The sequence below is a fragment of the Gossypium hirsutum genome, chromosome A02, assembly GCF_007990345.1.
Source record: "Gossypium hirsutum isolate 1008001.06 chromosome A02, Gossypium_hirsutum_v2.1, whole genome shotgun sequence".
Classification (NCBI taxonomy): Eukaryota; Viridiplantae; Streptophyta; class Magnoliopsida; order Malvales; family Malvaceae; genus Gossypium; species Gossypium hirsutum.
This window is the reverse complement of record NC_053425.1, coordinates 10,443,480-10,462,640: the sequence shown is the minus strand read 5'-3', so window position 1 is coordinate 10,462,640 and position 19,161 is coordinate 10,443,480. Positions and strand designations below refer to the sequence as shown.

Genomic DNA, 19,161 nt, shown 5'->3' with positions numbered 1-19,161 from the left:
ATATTGTTGGTTCTATGTCTACTTTTCTATAGCTTATAATATTATTGTGATAATGAAAATACGTTCTGTAAGATAAATTTTTAAAAGAAAGAAATGAAAAATAGGTCTCATAAAATCTATTTTTACTATCATATTAATAAAAACACGCTCTATTTCTCTTTTAAAAAACAATATATGAGTAAATTTCAAAATAACATCATGAATTTTCAAATTAAAAAAAAAAAAATCAGTGATAAATCGCCCCAAGCTTGAACCTCTTTAATTTTAGCTATATTCAACTCAATTACGTCTGAATCGTACGTCACTGTAGATATCGTGTTAAATATACTTTTTTTAAAAATAATAATAATTTTGCAATGATATTTTGAGAGGTTGAAAATATTTTGGAACCCACATTTCAATTTTCAAAGAGAACACATTAATTACATGCATGCTATAAATGGAAAATGAAAACTTCCAGACCCTTTCTTTGACGACCTTTCTTTTAATAATAAAATCAGTACTATATTTCACCAAAAAAATATAAGTACTATATTTAAGTATAATATTAAATTAGTGTTAACAAAGGCAACAAAATTATTTTTTTACAAAATAAAAAATATTATTATAAATTTGTTTTTATTTTTTATATTTTTTAAATAAAATTAATTTAAGAATTCATAAAAGATCTAGAAATGTACCCAACCGAGCCTCAATTTTGCAATTTCAAGCACTCGTTTTTTTTTATAAGTATATTTTTATAAAATATTTGGATAAATTACACCTAAAGTCACTAAATTATTAATAAGTTTATTTTTTATCACTCAATTTTAAAAAGTTATTGAATAATCATTGAACTATTCAAATGTCTTCAATTAAGTCATTGGGTTGTTAAAATTATTGTTTTATGGTCTTTCTAATCACTTGTATCAATCAAAAGCTCTTATTACCCTTCCATTCTACAATTAAGTTTTTTTTTATGAAATAACTTTGAACATAACAAATTTACGAACCAAAATTTAAACAATTTCTTTATCCTATCTCTGACATTGACCGTCAAACCGACATGGATCTAAGATATATTTTTCTACTCATTGATGGGTACTGATCCATCGTACCAATCATTGAATCATTGGTTGGAGCTTACTAGTCGAACTTTTTTTAAAAAGAAACTTAACAGCTTAATGAATTAAATAAAAACTTTTTAATAATTCAAAAACTTAAACGAAGACTTTCGAATAGTTTAGTGACCCGTTAAATGATCAAAATATATACTAATAATTTAGTAACCTTAAATGTAATTTACCCTAATAATTTATCTATACCATGATGTGTCATAATTTAATAAATATTGAAAAAAAATGGAGTGGTTCATAATTTAAACTAAAAATTGAATTTAATAGGAGCCTTATGTTTGAATGATATATTATCTTTTTTCTTTTACAAATATCATATAAGTTTTTATTAAGTTTTTTTTAAACAATTTAATTATAAGTTTTGATTATATTTATTCTTTTTAATATAATGCTTAGAATTATTCATAGTCCACTCCAACCCATAAATAAGAAGATAATATATTTTATTGTACTTAAATTTACATCCTCCTATATTAATAATAATAGACATATCTATTAAATTAATACTCAAAATATTTATTTTGGGTTATCTTATTGCTATTGGACTTTGGTGTAATCTTTGAAAGTAATTATCATTGTTATCATTTCAATAAAAAATGTTATTATAATAAAATCAATCTTAAAATATAGTTTGTGATACTATCAATGATTTATTTACACATAATTATGGCATAAGCATTATGCATATCAATCAAAAGACAAACTTTTCTCAATCCACCTGTATGTTCATGCCACCTGTGCACTCATTAATGACAATGTCCTCGTCATGATTGTCATTTGTCAACAAATATTATGATATAGTCATTTATTATTTTCTAAGGTTTAGTAAAATTTATTAAATTAAGCAGTTCGTTCATGAGGTGTCCAATCATGTTATATAAATATTCACCGAAAACCTTATCTTGTCTTAGCTTATTTTTAAGCTCAAATTTTATATGAAGTCCTTGTATTATATATATATAAGTGTCAATATAAATCTAGTTTTTGTAAATCCGGTATATAGGGGAGAATCAATCCATTTGAACTGCAATGAACTATTAAAATTTTAACGGTATTAATATGATAGTTTTTATAACAATTTACATATATTTTATTGTTAATATAGATAATTTTTAAATATTTATATATTTATATATTTTTAAATTTTATTTAATGTTATAATAACTTTTAATAATTTCTTTGAATTTTAAAGGTCCATTAAATCTTTTAATCTAAAAAACCCTGATTCAACTAAAGCTTAAAGGTAATTAAGAGCTAAAGTGATTAAAATAAATAAATCTTAAAGTGACAAAAGAGATAAATATTAAAAGCTAAATTTATCTTTATACATTTTCTTTTTACAAATTAAATCCATCTATTTAATTTAATTACTTCAAAATTCCCTAATTTCCAAAATATGTATTTCTAGTTTTGAGATAAACTTATTTTTCTTGTTAATTTTATCAAATAATTTTATATGATTTAAAAAAAAAAGTGATAACATGCCATGTATATCTTGACACTTTTTTGTATAATTGAGTACTAGTTTTTGCTTATTGAAAAATAATGAGAAAATGTATAATATTGTCGTGTAGTTGCGCAGACAGTGTCAATGTATATATATAATATCACCGCATTAAATAAATTTACAAAATTCACGAGAAAAAATAGCATAAGAATTCTCTGGAAGTAAATTTGTTCATGGGTCGAACCGAATAGTGGGAGAATTTAGGTAAAAATATAGACTTGAAAAAAATGTTTGGATAAAAAATAAAGCTTGTTTTCTAAATAGGTTGGCCCTCGGGTAAGCTTTTTTACTAGGCCCTAGCCTTTCCTGAATATGCAAAAAAATACTATTGTTTTTCATTGTTTTGCTATCATTTCACTATTATATTGCTATTGTTTTGTTGTTATTGTTTGAATATTATATAATTCTTTTCTTTCTTTTTTTTTGGATAAATATTTGCATTTTATCCAATAAGCAAAAAACCCACTACAAAGAATAAAGAACAACAATGTTCTGTACAACAAACCAAATAATCAAAGAAAAACAAAAATCAATTCAAACAAAGTTGCCTATTATAAGAATCCAAAGAATTAATAAGCCTTCCAGTAAGACGGCATTAGACCAATTCTCGAATTCTTGCTAACAGATGATCCACATAAGTTGCAGGTCTACCAAATAATCTACCATTTCTTCACACCAAATAGAATGCACATAAGCATTCCAAGCCAACTTAAAAAGATATGAGATAAGGGACTTACCCTTAAGATGAGATATTGCCCAACATAGTTCTTGATCGCACGAGCCAACCATTCTCCTGATGCCACACAATTCCAAAAGTAACTGCCAAAGTCTGCAAGAATATTCACATTCAAAGAAGATTTGATTCCGAGATTCAAGCTCAAAGGAACACAGCAAACAATTCTTTGCAGAAGTAACCTTATGAGAGAATAGTTTATCCCGTGTTGACAATCTATTCAGAATAGCCATCTAGGAAATTATTGAATGTTTTGGCACATGAAGAGGGAACTAGAACAATCTGTGCCGAAGAACCTTAACTGCCTTCTTCATTATATCCTCCCAAAGCATCCTAGAAGACACAACAGTCCCTATGGGGAGACTCCTAACAAAGGCTATTGTAAGCTCCTTAAGATTTAAAATCCTTTTTCAATTCCAGCTGCTAGCTGAATTTGGCTCAATTAACCAAAAAGAACTCCATCTTAAAACATAATTTTGAACCCAAGCAACCCAAAGAGACCCTTCTGAAGTAAGTAAGGAATAAAATAGTTGCAATATGCAAGCTTGATTCCATTCCTCGAGACATTTTTTAATCCCAGACCACCTTCAGACTTGAGTAAGCAGATATCCCTCCAACTAACCCTTGCACCAGTAGCTTTGATGTTGCTACCTTTCCAGAAGAACCTAACATATAATTGATTAACCTACTTCAACACAGCCTGGGGCAATAGAAATTGCCTATTCCAGAATACCTAAATTCCAAATAAAACAGCCTTGATCAACTAAAGGCTACCTACAAAACTTAAATGTCGAGCAGACCATTGACGAATTTATCAGAAATTTTCTCAATAATGGGCTTGTAGTCAGCAATGGAGAGCTGCTTAAGAACCAAATGGACTCCCAATTTGTGGACAGGAAGTTGTCTAGCCTTGAACCCAGTAACTTGCAACATGTAAGCAACTTCAAAAGTTAGAACCCCTGCTATGAAGACTTCACTCTTGGAAGTATTGAGCTGAAGGCCTGACAAAGCATAGAATTCATCAAGAATACACCAAATACCCAAGACTGAGTCTGTAGACTCCTTCACAAAAATTAACAGGTTATCTACAAAAGACAAGTGAGTAAGATTCACTCGTTTACACTTTGGATGGAATTTGATAAGTCCATGTTTGACAGCAATATCAAAAATTCAAGAAAAAACCTCCATAGCTATAACAAACAGAATAGAAGAAAGGGGATCTCCTTGTTTTGTTTGTTATAGCTATGGAGGTTCTTTTTAGAATTTGACGGCACATCTAGGGGAAATATGCTTCCTACCATATCCCCTCAAGAGTTCATGGGCCAGGAAAGAATTATCCACAATATTTCTACCTTTAATAAACATAGATTGACTAGAAGAGATCAGATCTGACAAAAAAGGAAAGAGTCGATTAGTCAGAATCTCTGAAATACACTTGTAAATTATGTTGCAATAAGAAATGGTCTGATTTGCTTAATGTGAGTGGCATGTGCACACTTGGGCACCAAGACAATATTAGTGGCATTGAAAGTAAACAACAACTTTGAAATGAGAAAAAAGTGATACACTACTGCCAAAACATCTGTACCCACAATACTCCAAGCTATTTTGAAGAACAAAGTTGAAAAACCATCCCTGGTGCCTTTTCATTTCCTTGACTAAACATAGTTTTTTTGATTTCATCATTTGAAACAGGTTGAATTAATTCATGTTGCACTTGAGAAGGAAGAGTTTTTGAAATTAATTTTGAAAAAAATAGCTCAGAGGTAACAGCCACATTAGAATCCTCAGGACCAATCAAATTCTTAAAAAGACGACAACTTTAGAAGATAATTGATCAAAAGAGCGTAGTTGGTTACCATCATTATCCAACAACGAACGAATGGTAAATTTGTTTTGCCTTACATTAACTACATTATGAAAAAATTTGGTGCTCTGGTCACCTTCAATTAGCAATTGAACCCTTGTTTTCTACCTATAAAAACTAGCTTCAGCATCCTCAAGGGCCTGCAAATCAGCATTAATAAGCCCAATCTACTACAAAACTAGTTCATTATCCCTAGAAGAAAGACTAAAAAGTTATAGATCCTCCAACTCTCCTCGTTTCTGGTACACTTGTTTTGAGAGGTTCCCATAATGCTCGTAATTGAAGACTCGTAATCTATCCTTTAGACTCTTAAGCTTTAGAAAAGCTTGCTTATCAGATCACCTAACACTGATTGCTTTCACGACTCATCAACTACTGTCAAGAAATCTTTATGCTTCATCTAAAAATTAAAAAACTTAAAAGGCTTGGTAGGAGAATACTCTGGTTTATCAAACCGCACCACAAAAGGACAATGGTCTGGCACCCCCTGAAGCCAAAAACTTAGCATAAAAATGAGAAAAATCCAAAAACCAGGAAAAGTTAACAAGAACCATATCCAACTTTTTGGCAACGAAATTGCTTTGCTGAAGATTAAACCATATGAAAGTAGGACCTGCTGCTCCAAGATCAGCAACTTCAAGCAAGTTAACACAGTCCTTGAATTCTTCCATATTAGAAGTGCAGCTGTGTGAACCATAAAACCTAAAACATTCTTCAAGCAAAAGAGTGACATTAAATTCACCCCTAAGCAACCAAGCAGCATCACCAACAACCCTGCTAACCTCATATAAATGTATATATATATATTTGCATTTGTTGATAAACCTGTTTTTGAACTGTGCACGATTTGGCCACACGGCTTGGACACACGATTGTGTTAGCCGTGAGTATTTGATTGAGTCTAGTTGAATTGAGTAAAAATTTTACGAGTTAGTCGAGTTGAGAAATCCTATTTTAACAACTGAACTCAATTTAAATTTTTTTCGAATCGAATCAAATAAAGTCAAAACATTTCGAGTCAAATCGAGTCGAGTTAACGAATCATATTATTTATACTTAATGTTACGTTTAGATGGACCGATTATTTAACTAGTAGACGAAGTACAAGATTATTCAACTACATGAACAATATAATAATTTTGCCTTTTTAACTTAATGGGTAAACATTTATCAAAATGACGTAATTTTGCCTTTTAACTTAATTATTTTGAATTTTAACTTTTAAAAAAGTAAACATTTATCAAAACGAAGTAGTTTTGTCTTTTCTTATTCAAATTTTCGGATAACTTGAATTGTGTAATTCATATTCAAGTTAAACAAAAAAACTTAATTTTTTATTCGAATTGATCCGAATAACTTGATTAACTCAAATAACTCGAACTATTTAATTCAAAATTTGATTTTTTTATCAAGTTTTTTGAATCAAATCGGATTTTACTCACCCCTAGACCGTGTGACCCCTATTTTCAATTTTTTTTTACATTTTTCTGTTTGTTTCAAATTAGTCCCTAATTATTTACAACCTGATTTTAAGGTCTCATAAACTTGATTTAAGGCTCATTTTTGTATTAATGCCATGAAGGATGATTGGTTATGCACAGTGTATATTTAAATTAATATTTGATTGGTTTTGTGATGTTATGAGATTTTTTATTTTTCATAATACTCTGTAACCCTAATCCGACGATGTAGATGAGTTAGGGGTGTTACATTACCATCTTGTAAGCTAGAGAAATCTGAAAGCTATGGTAACAAGTGCTGCTCATGACAAAATAGCTCCAACATCTAGGTGTTTCATTGGTCACTTATGATATTCAAGTAGCTAGTATCATGTCAATCCTTAGTAGTTGATTAAATCAAGGGTGCATTAGAAATCAATAATATATAAATAGTCACTTCTTGCCCTCGTTAGAGGGTCTAGAGTGAATGTTAGATATTAATTATAGATTAATCTTAAACAAGAGTTACCATGAAATTAAAGAAATGTTATAATAAGCCCCCCGATGGGGGCATGGAGGGTAACGCTCTTAAGCGTAGTTAAAATGTTGTTGTTACCCTCGTGTTTGCACAGTACATCTGAGTTACTATTAAGTTCCTATAAGCCTCCCCGAAAGAGGTATGGAGGGGTAACGTTCCTATGTGGGAGTCTTCTAAGCCAAATAGGGTCCTACATTTAGTCTAAATAAAACGCATTTTATCGCGTTTTCACCCCCTTTTAGTAGGGCCCTACGTCAAACTATATTAATGTTCTTAGTATATTTAATGTATTATATTCTTTAAATTTATTTTTATATACTAAAATAATATAAAAATTTTAATAATAATAAATTTTAAAAACCTAATCTATTCCACCATATCTTATTATAACTATAATAATAATAATAATAATAATTTTAAAAAATAAATTGTTTGTCTGATATTATGGAGTATAGTAGCAGACATAAGAATCCTAGATTCATATTTGACAAGTTGCACCAACCATTTTTAGCCTTCACTTGTTTTGTATTTATATTGGCTGATAAAAATATCTATAGTTAAATCATTGGCATATTTATGTGTTCGCATCAAATATTAAAATGATTTAAGTTAATTATAGCCATTTGCACATCACAATCATGTTAGATAATCAATTTTAAAAAAAGTCAACCAAAATGTTTGTATATGATGGAAAAGTTATTGTATTGGAAATTCTAGTGGCCTCAAATACACGTTTGAATTGTTTTAAGTGACACTGAATCCCTTATCTTTAGAATAAATTTTGAACAAAATTCACGCATTTCACTACATTAACTTTATCATATAAGCATATTGATTGTCAAGGTTCATCAATTTTTTTTTTTTTATAAAATGATGGATACAAATTTTATAGAGGATTCAAAGTTATTATGCAAAACCCGCTAATTCATAGAAAAAGTAGCGTGTGTAGTAAAATCGAATTAATTTGGTTAATCGATTAAATTCGGTTAATTAGTTGGTTAACTGAATTAATTTCGTTGGAGTCGGTTAATAATTTTTTAAAAGTTTGGTTAACGGTTAATTTAGTTTGAAATCGGTCGATTAACTGAACTTAATAAATAATATTATAATATATAAGTATTCGGTCGGGGGTTGGTTGGTTCAGTTAATTTTTTGGAAGTATAAATTAATTGGTCAGTTAATTCGGTTAATTTTTTTATATGTTTTATACTTGTTTTAACAAAAATATATATATAAAATTAAGTTAATTCAGTTAACCGATCGAATTGACCGAAAAAATTTGGTTCAATTGACAGTTAAGGGTTTAAAATGGTCAATTAATGATAATTCGGGTCGGTTAATCAATTGAACACTCCTAAGGAGTAGTGATAAAAAAAACCTTAAATTCATATCTTCCGTTGATATTAATTCAAATTTGAAATAATCTATACTCTTTTATTAAAAATAATGTTAAAATAAAAGATAGATCCTTCTTTAAAAAAAAAGATATCTTTTGCCCATTGAATTTGGTCACTTGTATTTAAACAGTATCTTTTTTTTTTACCTAACTAATACTTAAATTTCAATTCTGTCACACACTTTGATATCACTGTTAAAATACGCTGATGGCTAATAGCATGCTAACACATGGCACCCACATTTTGACACATGGTAAAAAATTTAAAAAAAAATATTATTTTTTGCACAATGAATGAACCTAGACAAATGCATTTGAACCTGGACAACCTTTTGTTTAGATTCATTTTGGAAATTTTGAAATTGTTTTTATATATTGGCTTTGTTTGCCAATTGGCTGGTACTTGATTGCTGATCTGGTTTGATCAACTAGTTCTATTAACAGATTTGACTAACTGATTCTATTAACTATTTATTTAAAAGTGTTTCGTAAAACTTAGCTGATAGCTGAAAGTTGATATGTAAAATGACAAATAAAGACATGACATATTTTATTGTTAAGTATTTATTTGTTTATAATATTTTAGTCTTTATTGGGTGAAATTATTGAAATAAAACACTATTATCAAGGAATTAAAATATCCATTATGAAAATTAATTAGTGAATATTTTTGAAAATTTAAATAAACAAATTTCTTAAGTTTCTTATTTGAAAATATTAATCTTGTGGAAATTAATAAATATTAATAGTGTGTCAATATAACTGTAAAGTATAATATTAGTGATAATTATGTCATGCTCATAATATGTAAATTAGTGATATTTATTTTACACTTTTTATAAAGTTGTCAAGTAGTATATTTCAATTAATATAAAGTTGCATAAGAAATCATTTTACACAAGTAAATTAAAAATAAATTAAGAGTTCATAAATATTTAAAGATGAATGGGTTCAATTGAAACTTTCTCATGGCAATGTTGATTTTTGTAGATTCACAGTGAATTTGTTTTTTTTTTGAGATTTACTTTGAACTTTAGATTGAAAGTGAAAATGGAAGAACAAATGCTACTAATATCTTGGCACCTCTACTAGGTTTTAGAGCATATGGCAAATGGAGTATTTTTTGAGCAAGCATGGTCAGCTATTGACAAAAGTTGCCCATCCCAACTTTTTTGTTTTGGAAATTTTAACTCAACAAGTTCTTGTAAACATTTATTCACCAAACACTACAATTAGATGATTTATCTATACAATCCTCTATTTATACCCAAATCAACTAAAAGAGACCCAAAACTCTATTTATCGAATACCCTATTTAATTTTTAATAAAATAAATTTTCATATTATTATAAAATAAAAAATATATAAAATTTGATATTTATAAAATATATTGTCCAAATACATAAAATCTAAAAACATGTATAAAATGTATAAAAATCAAATTTTATGTATTTTTAATTTAATAATATTATAAAAAATATGATAAATTATGCAAAACTAAAAATATATACATTTACAAAAAAAAAAGCCTAGAATAAACTTCGATAAAAATATTCATTCCTTATGTGTAATTTCTTTTATAAATTTTATATATTTTTTAAATTATCATCACGAATTAAATTATTATACTAACACGAAACATCATATTATTAATTATTAATGTCACATCAATATATTTTATTCGCATTACTACTGAATGACCAAAATATTTCTTAGAATTAAATTTTAGTTACTAATCAGATATAGTTTAAGAGAAAAATATATATTAACTCTAAAAAAATTATGGTGGTGGGCAATTGCCAGCTTTGTTCTCTTCTGACTAGAAATTAAAAAAAAAAAAACCTTCTTCTTTTTCAAAGTTCCAACTTGTAATTAATTTTGTTAAATTTGAGAATCTTGATATTATAGAAAAAACACTAGAAAGAAAGAAAACACTGCCAGAATCACATGATGTATACTACAAATAGACGTTAAGTTGTTTCTATTTTTAGTTTTTAACAAACAAAATTAGTATATAATTTGAAGGATTAACATGTAATTTTGGTATTATATTTTAAATTATTTATTATATATATATTTATCTTGATTGATATTTGTCAATACACTTTTATACTAAAATAACTTTACTGATATACTTTATTACTATATTGAATTTTACTATTTTACTTTTACTTGGTTGAATTTCACCACTTAAGTTTGATATTTGATTGAATTTGTTATTCAATTTTGACTTAAAATAATTTGAAGTTAAAAAAATTAATAAAATATATTTTAAATGTTTTGTTTTAATAGTTAACGATAATAAATTAATATAATATTAAATTTTAATAATAATAAATTAGAAAAATAAACTTAAACTTCTTCTTATACGATGAATATTTTTTAATTTTCAAGCCTTTCTTTAGTTAAATAAAAAATTAAGTTAATTTTTAATATTATATAAATTATTTTATTAAATAAATTATTTGAGAACTATTTTCCTTGTTAATTTTTATTTTTAAATCATATTAACCGGTAAAATTTAATTGAAAACTCATAATTGATGACAATATTAAATTACATAGAAGTCTATTTCTATAATATATATATACACTTTATTTTCTATCATATTGTTATTTTTAATTATAAGTTTTCTCTTATACTTTATTATTTACCTTATTATTATACATGATGTTGTAAACGGATAAAAGATATTTTCAAAAAAGTAAAAAAATTACTATATAAGATTTTAATAATTATTTTTAATCGTTATTAATAAATATATTTATTAATATAATATAAATATCTTTCGTACATATCATTAATTATTATTATAATTGAAGCATGCGTTTTACATTTTGTTTATTTTAATTTAATATTATAATTTATTTGTTAATAGAGTTCTAAATTTCTATATTATTTTCAACTCCTTTTTATTTATAAAATATGATTTATTTTAAATATTACTTACATTAAATATCCTATATAGTATTTTAAATATTACTTTAATTTTTATATATATTATTTATTATTTTTAAAATTTATGAAAAAATAAACGTGTTTATTCACTTGCAGATAATAAAAAAATCTAGTTATTATTTAAAACCCTGACTAAGGGTTAGTTTAGCATTACTTTTGATAAATTCTTTTAAAAAATATTGTGGAAAAGTGATTTTGAGAAATACTTTTAAAAAGTTTGGTTTAAGACAGTGTTTAATATTGCTGCAAAAAAGTGTTTTTGAGAAATAAAATGCTCATTTTAGACTTTGTGTTATAAAATAACAAGTATACATTTAAATAATGTTCAAATTAGTTAATATTATGATATTTTAATAAGAATATAAAAAATATTTTAATTTGTTGTTAATATTTTAATATATAAAATATAAATTTTAAATATTTTTAATCAATTAATATTAATTATTTATAAAATTTAATTCAAATATATAAACTATATTTTAAATATTAAGATATAATCAATACAAAATAAGTATATAAAATAAATTTCAATAGTAAACTAATTACATACTCAATATAAATATAATATAAATATTTAATAAGGGTTAACATTGTCCTTTGTTCTTAAAAGCGATTTTGCCAAAAGCAGAAGTTAGAAAAATTTGCTTTTGCTTTTGCGTTTGCTTTTGAGTTTAAAAACACTTCTAACTTCAAAATTTGCATGTTTAGTATTGTTTAGGACTCCAAAAATACTTTTGAGAAGCAATGTTAAACTAAGTCTAAGTTGGAGTCATAAGTCAATTGGACACTAATTCAGTTGAGGAAATTATTAAGCTATCCTTTCATATTTGAAATAAGTTATATTATTACAAGGGTACTTTTTGTCTTTTTACATTTTAGATTAAATCAATAAAGAATTATAAATAAAGAGATTTGAACTCATGCCATCAACAAAACATAAGACCTCAATTATAACTTATTTGTACATTTTAATATTATTATACAAATTTTTTCACACACACATATTGCATGTGATATTATTATTGATTTAAAACCATAAATTTGTTATTTCTTAGGGTAAACTGAAAAAATAATCACTTTTGTTTGTCTTAGATTTCATTTTAGTCACTTATGTTTGAAATGTTACGTTTTAATCACTTGCGTTATCGTTTTGTTACGAAGTGGTCACTTTAACGTTAAGCTCCTCTACCTCCCTAATGGCGGTTCTACGTGGCAGTCCAAATGAGTTTTAAATGCCAACTTATATGTCTTACATGGCAATTCAATTTAAATTTATTTAATTAAAAACATATTCTCATCCCAGCAACTAGACATCTAAGTTGACATTTAAAACCTATTTGGACTGCCACATAGGATTGCCGTTAGGGAGGTAACAGAGTTTAACAGTAGAGTGACTACTTTGTAACAAAATAATAATATAAGTGACTAAAATGTAATCTAAAGTAAATAAAAGTAACTATTTTTATAGTTTACCCCATTTATTATATATTATTTTTAAACACATGTCTATTTTTTTAATATATAATGACACATGTAAATAAAATATAGTGTAATGATGGTGTTTAAATTAACCCTATTTTGAAAGGTACAAATTCACACGTCCATCTTGCTGGTCAAACAACCATTTTAAAAAATGGCTTGTTGTTGGATTTTTGGACATAAAACAATGCACTGTTTTGTATAACTCGGTGCTTCCTGTCATTACTGCACAACATTTTACGGCAGCATGAATTTAATATAGTCAAACATTCACATTCAGAAAGTCTCCGTTCATATTTATACTTAATTATTTGATAACTCTTATTAATAATTTATCAAATAATGACATAATATTTTATTATTCAATTAAATTCATATTTAAGATAAATAAAATAGTTGAAGACATTTTTAATATTTTAATCTATTGTGTGAATACCTATTGTTTTAGTCATTGACTTGCACTAAATAATTTTATAAAATTAAATTATTTAACCGAATTAATAAACATATTTTTAGATAGGTAATTGAGATTTTTTTTTTATGTTTATTAAGAAACATATATAAAAAAATAGTTCAAAAATACAAAATCCGAAACAATTACGTACAAGTTCTGAAATAAAAATAAACACTCGTTATTTATAATTGGGTCGAAGCTCCTCAAAAAGCAGATCCAAGTATGAAATTTGAAATACCCAGTTCTTGAAAATGGGCCTACGAAAGGCTTGAGTTAATGAAGCGTGGAAGCTAAAACAGCCGTGGAGAGTTTCCAAAACTTTGCTGACAGATAGAGAAGTTACAACAGAAAATCGAAGGAAGCAGAGAGAGAAAAAGAGCTCACGAGGTGCAAGCAGGATAAGGAGGATGCAAACCCTGCTTCAACCCTGTAAGTCTTTATCCTTTCTCAATTTTTCGAGTCAATACTTTGCTTTTAATGGTGCCCCCAAATGGCAGTACTCTGTTAAAAGAACTTGTAACTCCATTACCGCTGCTGGGACACCAAAAGCTTTGTCTTTTCCGAGGAAATATACGTTTTTGAGAAGTACCCAGATTGTGCTTTGCTCTCAAAATGATACTTTTGATGAGTTTTCAAGCACCCAGTTGCCTGAAAGGTTTGAAAACGATAGTGGAATTGAAGAAAATGAGGAGCTTGAATTGCTTAATAAGCCTAGTCCAGCACCTGTGAATAATGGGTTTGTATCTGATGTTGATAAAGAGTCTGAAAAACCTGATAAAGAAGAGGTTTTGGAGCCTTTTTTGAAATTTTTTAGGCCTAGCGAACCATTGCAAGTAGAAGGGGGAGGTGAATTAGAAGATTCTGAGGAGAAAATTGATGAAGTGAAGAAGGTTGGTGTCGAGTACTATGAGCCAAAACCTGGTGACTTAGTGGTTGGTGTTGTTGTTTCTGGTAATGAGAATAAGCTTGATGTGAATGTTGGGGCTGACTTGTTGGGTACAATGTTGACTAAAGATGTGTTGCCTTTGTATGATAAAGAGATGGATTATTTGATGTGTGATCTGGAAAATAAAGCTGAGGAATTTATGTTTTATGGGAAGATGGGAATTGTTAAGGATGATGATGCGATGAGTGGGGGGCCGGGTCCTGGAAGACCAGTGGTTGAGACTGGAACTGTGCTTTTTGCTGAGGTTCTTGGAAGAACACTTAGTGGTCGGCCTTTGCTCTCAACTAGACAGCTCTTCAGGAGGATTGCTTGGCATCGAGTGAGGCAGGTTCTTTTCTCACTTTTTTCTTTCTTTTTTCATAGTGAATTTGTTTATTTTAACGGTTATACTTTATATGCTTGGTGACTTCTGTAGTTGCTTAATGTAACATATTTATCCTTTTATCATGAATTTCTGAATTTTTGAAGTTCTAAGACAACATTAGCTCTTGAATATGAACAATTACAGGGGTCAGTTGACAACTCATTAATTGCAACAGATTAGCTTCCTGATAACCTTAAAGGGTATCTGATTGTTGAACTTAACTAATGATTTAATCTGAATTTTGGCCAGATAAAACACCTGAATGAACCTATAGAGGTTAAATTTACAGAGTGGAATACAGGTGGCCTGCTGACAAGAATTGAGGTTCGTGTGTCCCATTTCTGTTATACATATTTGTACGCATAATTCAATGTGAAAATCTTTTCAGACATTGTCTTGCAGGGCTTGCGAGCTTTCCTTCCAAAAGCTGAGTTGATGAAGAGAGTAAATAACTTCTCTGAGTTGAAAGGATATGTAAGTTTCTTGTCATGGAAATTTCAGTAACTGAGCTCTGTTTCTGTTTTGTGTAATGGCTTACCTTCATGACATTTGGCCTGAGCATTTCTGAAGTCTAAAACCATCTATTGATAGATTTTGTGACAATACACTCTAGACTTATTACGTTAGCCAGTTATAGTTAAACCATATGCATTTAGGTAGTGCTTCTCATAATGGAATACATGTTTGTCATTGAAATTCTCTTCATATGATAGTATGCAGGCATTTTGGGGAATAATGTCATGGAAGGAATATTTTTCTTTGAAAAAATGATGATATTTGAAGGTCCTAAGCATTTTTAATATGTTTATTGTTGAGAGGGACCTAGGCAACCTAACCAATCAAGTTCTGCTGCTGCGTTGTTGGTGTTTTAACTCATCAGTGAACAATCTTTTAATTGGCTGAAAATAAAAGAAGTTTCGTATGCATTATAAAATCCCTTGGATTGGATGATCAATTGTTTTCCTCTATATATTTTCCAAATGGCATGTCTTTTCTTACCTCAAATGATCATGTTCTCTTTTGCTTTCTTCCCTCTTATCTTCCCCATGACACGCGAAAAAGTAACCTAGTCATGCAAGTGGCATTAACAAACCATTCTTCAAAGTGACCGGTTTGAGTGGCTAAGGTTTATGACCTTTGAAGGAATGCATAGAAATCGAAGAATCAGAAACGCAAAACAAATTTGAAACTGGAGTTTCATTTATGTTGTAAGAAGAAGAGAAGCATCGTGGTGATAATAGGGAAATAGATAGTCAATAGGATATATATGTCTGTTCTGTCTATGTTTCTTTCTTTCCTTCACTGGTTCTATGCTTCTTAAGACATTTTGTTTCATCTATTGTGTAGGTGGGCCGCAGAATGCATGTGAAAGTTAGTCGAATAAATGAGGCTAACAATGATTTAATATTGAGCGAGAGAGAAGCTTGGGTTAGTTACTACAATCTCTCTATTTCTCATTGTCCTTCCATTGATGAAGCAACTTAGTTTATCACTTTATTTTAAAAAGAAGGGGCCTAATGATGATGATGTTACGGTAAAATGTTGTAGGAAATGATGCATCTTCGAGATGGAACACTTGTAGAAGGAACTGTTGTAAAAATTTTACCGTATGGAGCCCAAGTAAGAATAGCGGATTCCAATAGAAGGTGAGTAGAAAGCTACTTTTTATTCTTTTCCGCTAACATCGAGTTTAATACAAACCAATTGGTTATTGCTGTTATTATCGTATCATGTAAATATAATAAAAATTAGCGGAAGGATAATATGAAGAGTTTCTGATAATATTAAGTTAAAGATTTATGTTTAAAGAAGTGAAAAAGAAAGGGGCGGGAGTGCAAGATTTGTAACGGAAATTGGGAGGCACTGAGCTGGGAAAGAGGGGTTTGAAACAGTGAATGAGTAAAAATAAATGAATGACTAGAGCAGACAAGATTGAGGAAATGCAGCATGAATCATGTTTGGAACACTCTTATGGCACTCACTTATCTCCTTTAGGCATTTGTCTTTGATGAAGCAATGCATTGGCCCCAAAGCATTTTTTTTTATTTAAAATCTTTTGTCAAAATAGTAAATATTTTGAAATAATATTTAGCATTAAAAGGAAAATTTGAAAAAAAAATTGTTAACATTTAGTTCAAATGGCTCCTACAGTGCGTGTTGTCTTGATTTTATTGTTGTAGCCTTCAGGACATAGCCTGATGCGCGCTTAGAAACTGCTTTTTACAACGCTGATATTACATCCCCTTGTTAGTCATAGTTATACGGTATATTTGGAAGCCTCTCTTTTCTCATTTCTATTATAAATGCCCTCCTCATTTGACTTTGATTGGTTACTTTCTTGTGCATCTTAATAATATTTATGCCACTCTATTAATTCTAGTTGTATGTTCATATTTATTTAGTTTATATGTTAAGTTTAACATTTTTCTTGTGCCATGAGTCATGACCAAAAAAATTGTTGTAAATTTCAACTGTGTTGCAGTGGGTTGCTTCATATCTCAAATATGAGCAAAACTCGAATTACTTCTGTTGCTGAATTGCTTAAAGAGGATGAGAAGGTCAAGGTTCTTGTTGTGAAGTCACTCTTTCCTGACAAAATATCTCTCAGGTAATTGAGGACCATGTTGACATCCTTGCATTCCGAATGCTTTGGACATAACTTTCATTGAGACTTATCTGATGCAATCGTTTGAATTTATGAAATTTCTTGCACTTGGTGAAAAGTCAGAAAATTACTATTAAAGTGGCACATTTGTGCATGTAGAAAAAGATGTACTTTTACTTACAGTGGCTTGTTACACTATATTTGAAATGCATGAAAATGAAATAAAGTGCTGCTGCCATTATTTCAGTATGTTTTGTCTCTTTAATGTAATTTTCTCATGCATCTTGCAGTACTGCTGAACTTGAAAGTGAACCTGGCCTCTTTATATTAAACAAAGAGGTAAAGATTTGATCTGTTTCATGAGGAACGTCTAGCATGGTTTATGATTGGTCATAACTATTAATAATATATGTTACCACAGAGGGTATTTTCTGAGGCTGAAGAGATGGCAAAGAAGTACAGGCAAAGTCTACCTGCAGTTTATGCACCCCGGAATATCGAACCTCTTCCAGCTGATGCTTTATCTTTTGAGAACGAAGAAAGTCTGTATGCAAATTGGAAGTGGTTCAAATTTGAAAGAGAGAATGAATCAAGTTGAGTTTTTAAGGTCGGAATGCCAGAATATTAACTTGGAAAAGTGGAGGGCTCGAGTGTTACAACTCGACTGCATGATGATCTCTAGAAGAAAAAAGGTAACATCTTTGACCATTCTGTTGGAACTAGAGAAATATTTTCTTTCCTGCATTCTACTTCGGATCGCCACTGCAAAAAAATCCGCTTCAAAGGAAATCGAAGTAGAAGTATCGTTGCATCAACATGATCTCTGTTGTACAAATGATTGTATCAAGATTCATTTTTCTTTGGATTTTATGCTTAATCATAACTTAGATAATGAAAGAAAATGTGTTTGTTTGACTTAGAAGTGATTAATTGATCTAATCTTCAATGGAAGGGAATACCTAGGCTTAGTTGCATGATCAAATGAAAAGTTTGAGAGCATGTTTTGGTGTAAGATTGTCCTAAAATATCATGTGGCATAATTATAGGAGGGTTTGTTCAAATCTGCGATCAGGAACCGCCCGCAGAGGGAGGTCTGCTGCTATTGCAGGTCGAAACTGCTACGAATTTTTTGATTTGAGATCAAACACAATCAAGTTCGTATCGGCAGACTTTAGCACAATTCAGAAGCATAACATGAGCAATTAATTATAGCATGTGGAGCTTTCAGACGAAGAGACGGAGGTGGACAGCAAGAGAAGCCCAATCAAAGCAAGATAATGAAGAGGAGAAGAAGACTCCCTAGGAATGCTACATTTGCTTAGCTTGGGAGTATAGAATAAAAAGAGGTAAAATCAGTTCTAATAAAAACGATAACGAAGAAGAGTGGAACTTTCTTGTCTCCATACATGAACTTGCAATCTCTTCTCCTTCTATTGCTTAAGAGGATGCCAACATAATCAAGTATATACTTATGATTAAATAGAGCGATTTTGAGAAACAAGGTAAGGGTAGTGAATGATGGTGGCTCTCATGGCAAATGATACAATTAGAGGATTAATACTCACATGGTAAGAACATATCCGCAGCCATGTCCAATAAGGAAATGCCCTTCAATTGGGTCTTCTTACTGCTCCCTTGGAGATTCAACCCGGAACATCTTTGACCATCAGAAAGAGTTTAAAAAAGGTTTATATATTATTAAAATGATTAAATTAAAATTTTTAAATATTTAAAAATATTTTTATTTGAAGTTTTTTTAG

The 19,161-nt window shown here is 29.1% G+C and overlaps 1 protein-coding gene across 3 annotated transcripts; it reads left to right on the top strand.

Annotated features, from left to right (window-relative positions):
* Window positions 1-13,704: 13,704 nt before the first annotated feature.
* LOC107910474 (protein PIGMENT DEFECTIVE 338, chloroplastic) lies at window positions 13,705-18,899 on the top strand. 3 transcript variants are annotated; one of them, XM_041090754.1, is made up of 9 exons: window positions 13,792-14,760; window positions 15,046-15,120; window positions 15,199-15,270; window positions 16,144-16,224; window positions 16,345-16,442; window positions 17,279-17,404; window positions 17,692-17,740; window positions 17,823-18,093; window positions 18,448-18,899. In XM_041090754.1, the coding sequence occupies exons 1-8, from the start codon at window positions 13,894-13,896 to the stop codon at window positions 17,997-17,999; spliced, it is 1,545 nt and encodes a 514-aa protein (XP_040946688.1). In that variant the 5' UTR covers window positions 13,792-13,893; the 3' UTR covers window positions 18,000-18,093; window positions 18,448-18,899. The 3 variants fall into 3 exon arrangements, with proteins under 3 accessions (XP_016693813.2, XP_040946692.1, XP_040946688.1); XM_016838324.2 differs by lacking the exon at window positions 18,448-18,899 and having other exon boundaries at window positions 13,705-14,760; window positions 17,823-18,316; XM_041090758.1 differs by lacking the exons at window positions 17,692-17,740; window positions 17,823-18,093; window positions 18,448-18,899 and having other exon boundaries at window positions 13,788-14,760; window positions 17,279-17,408.
* The last annotated feature ends 262 nt before the right edge of the window (window positions 18,900-19,161 follow it).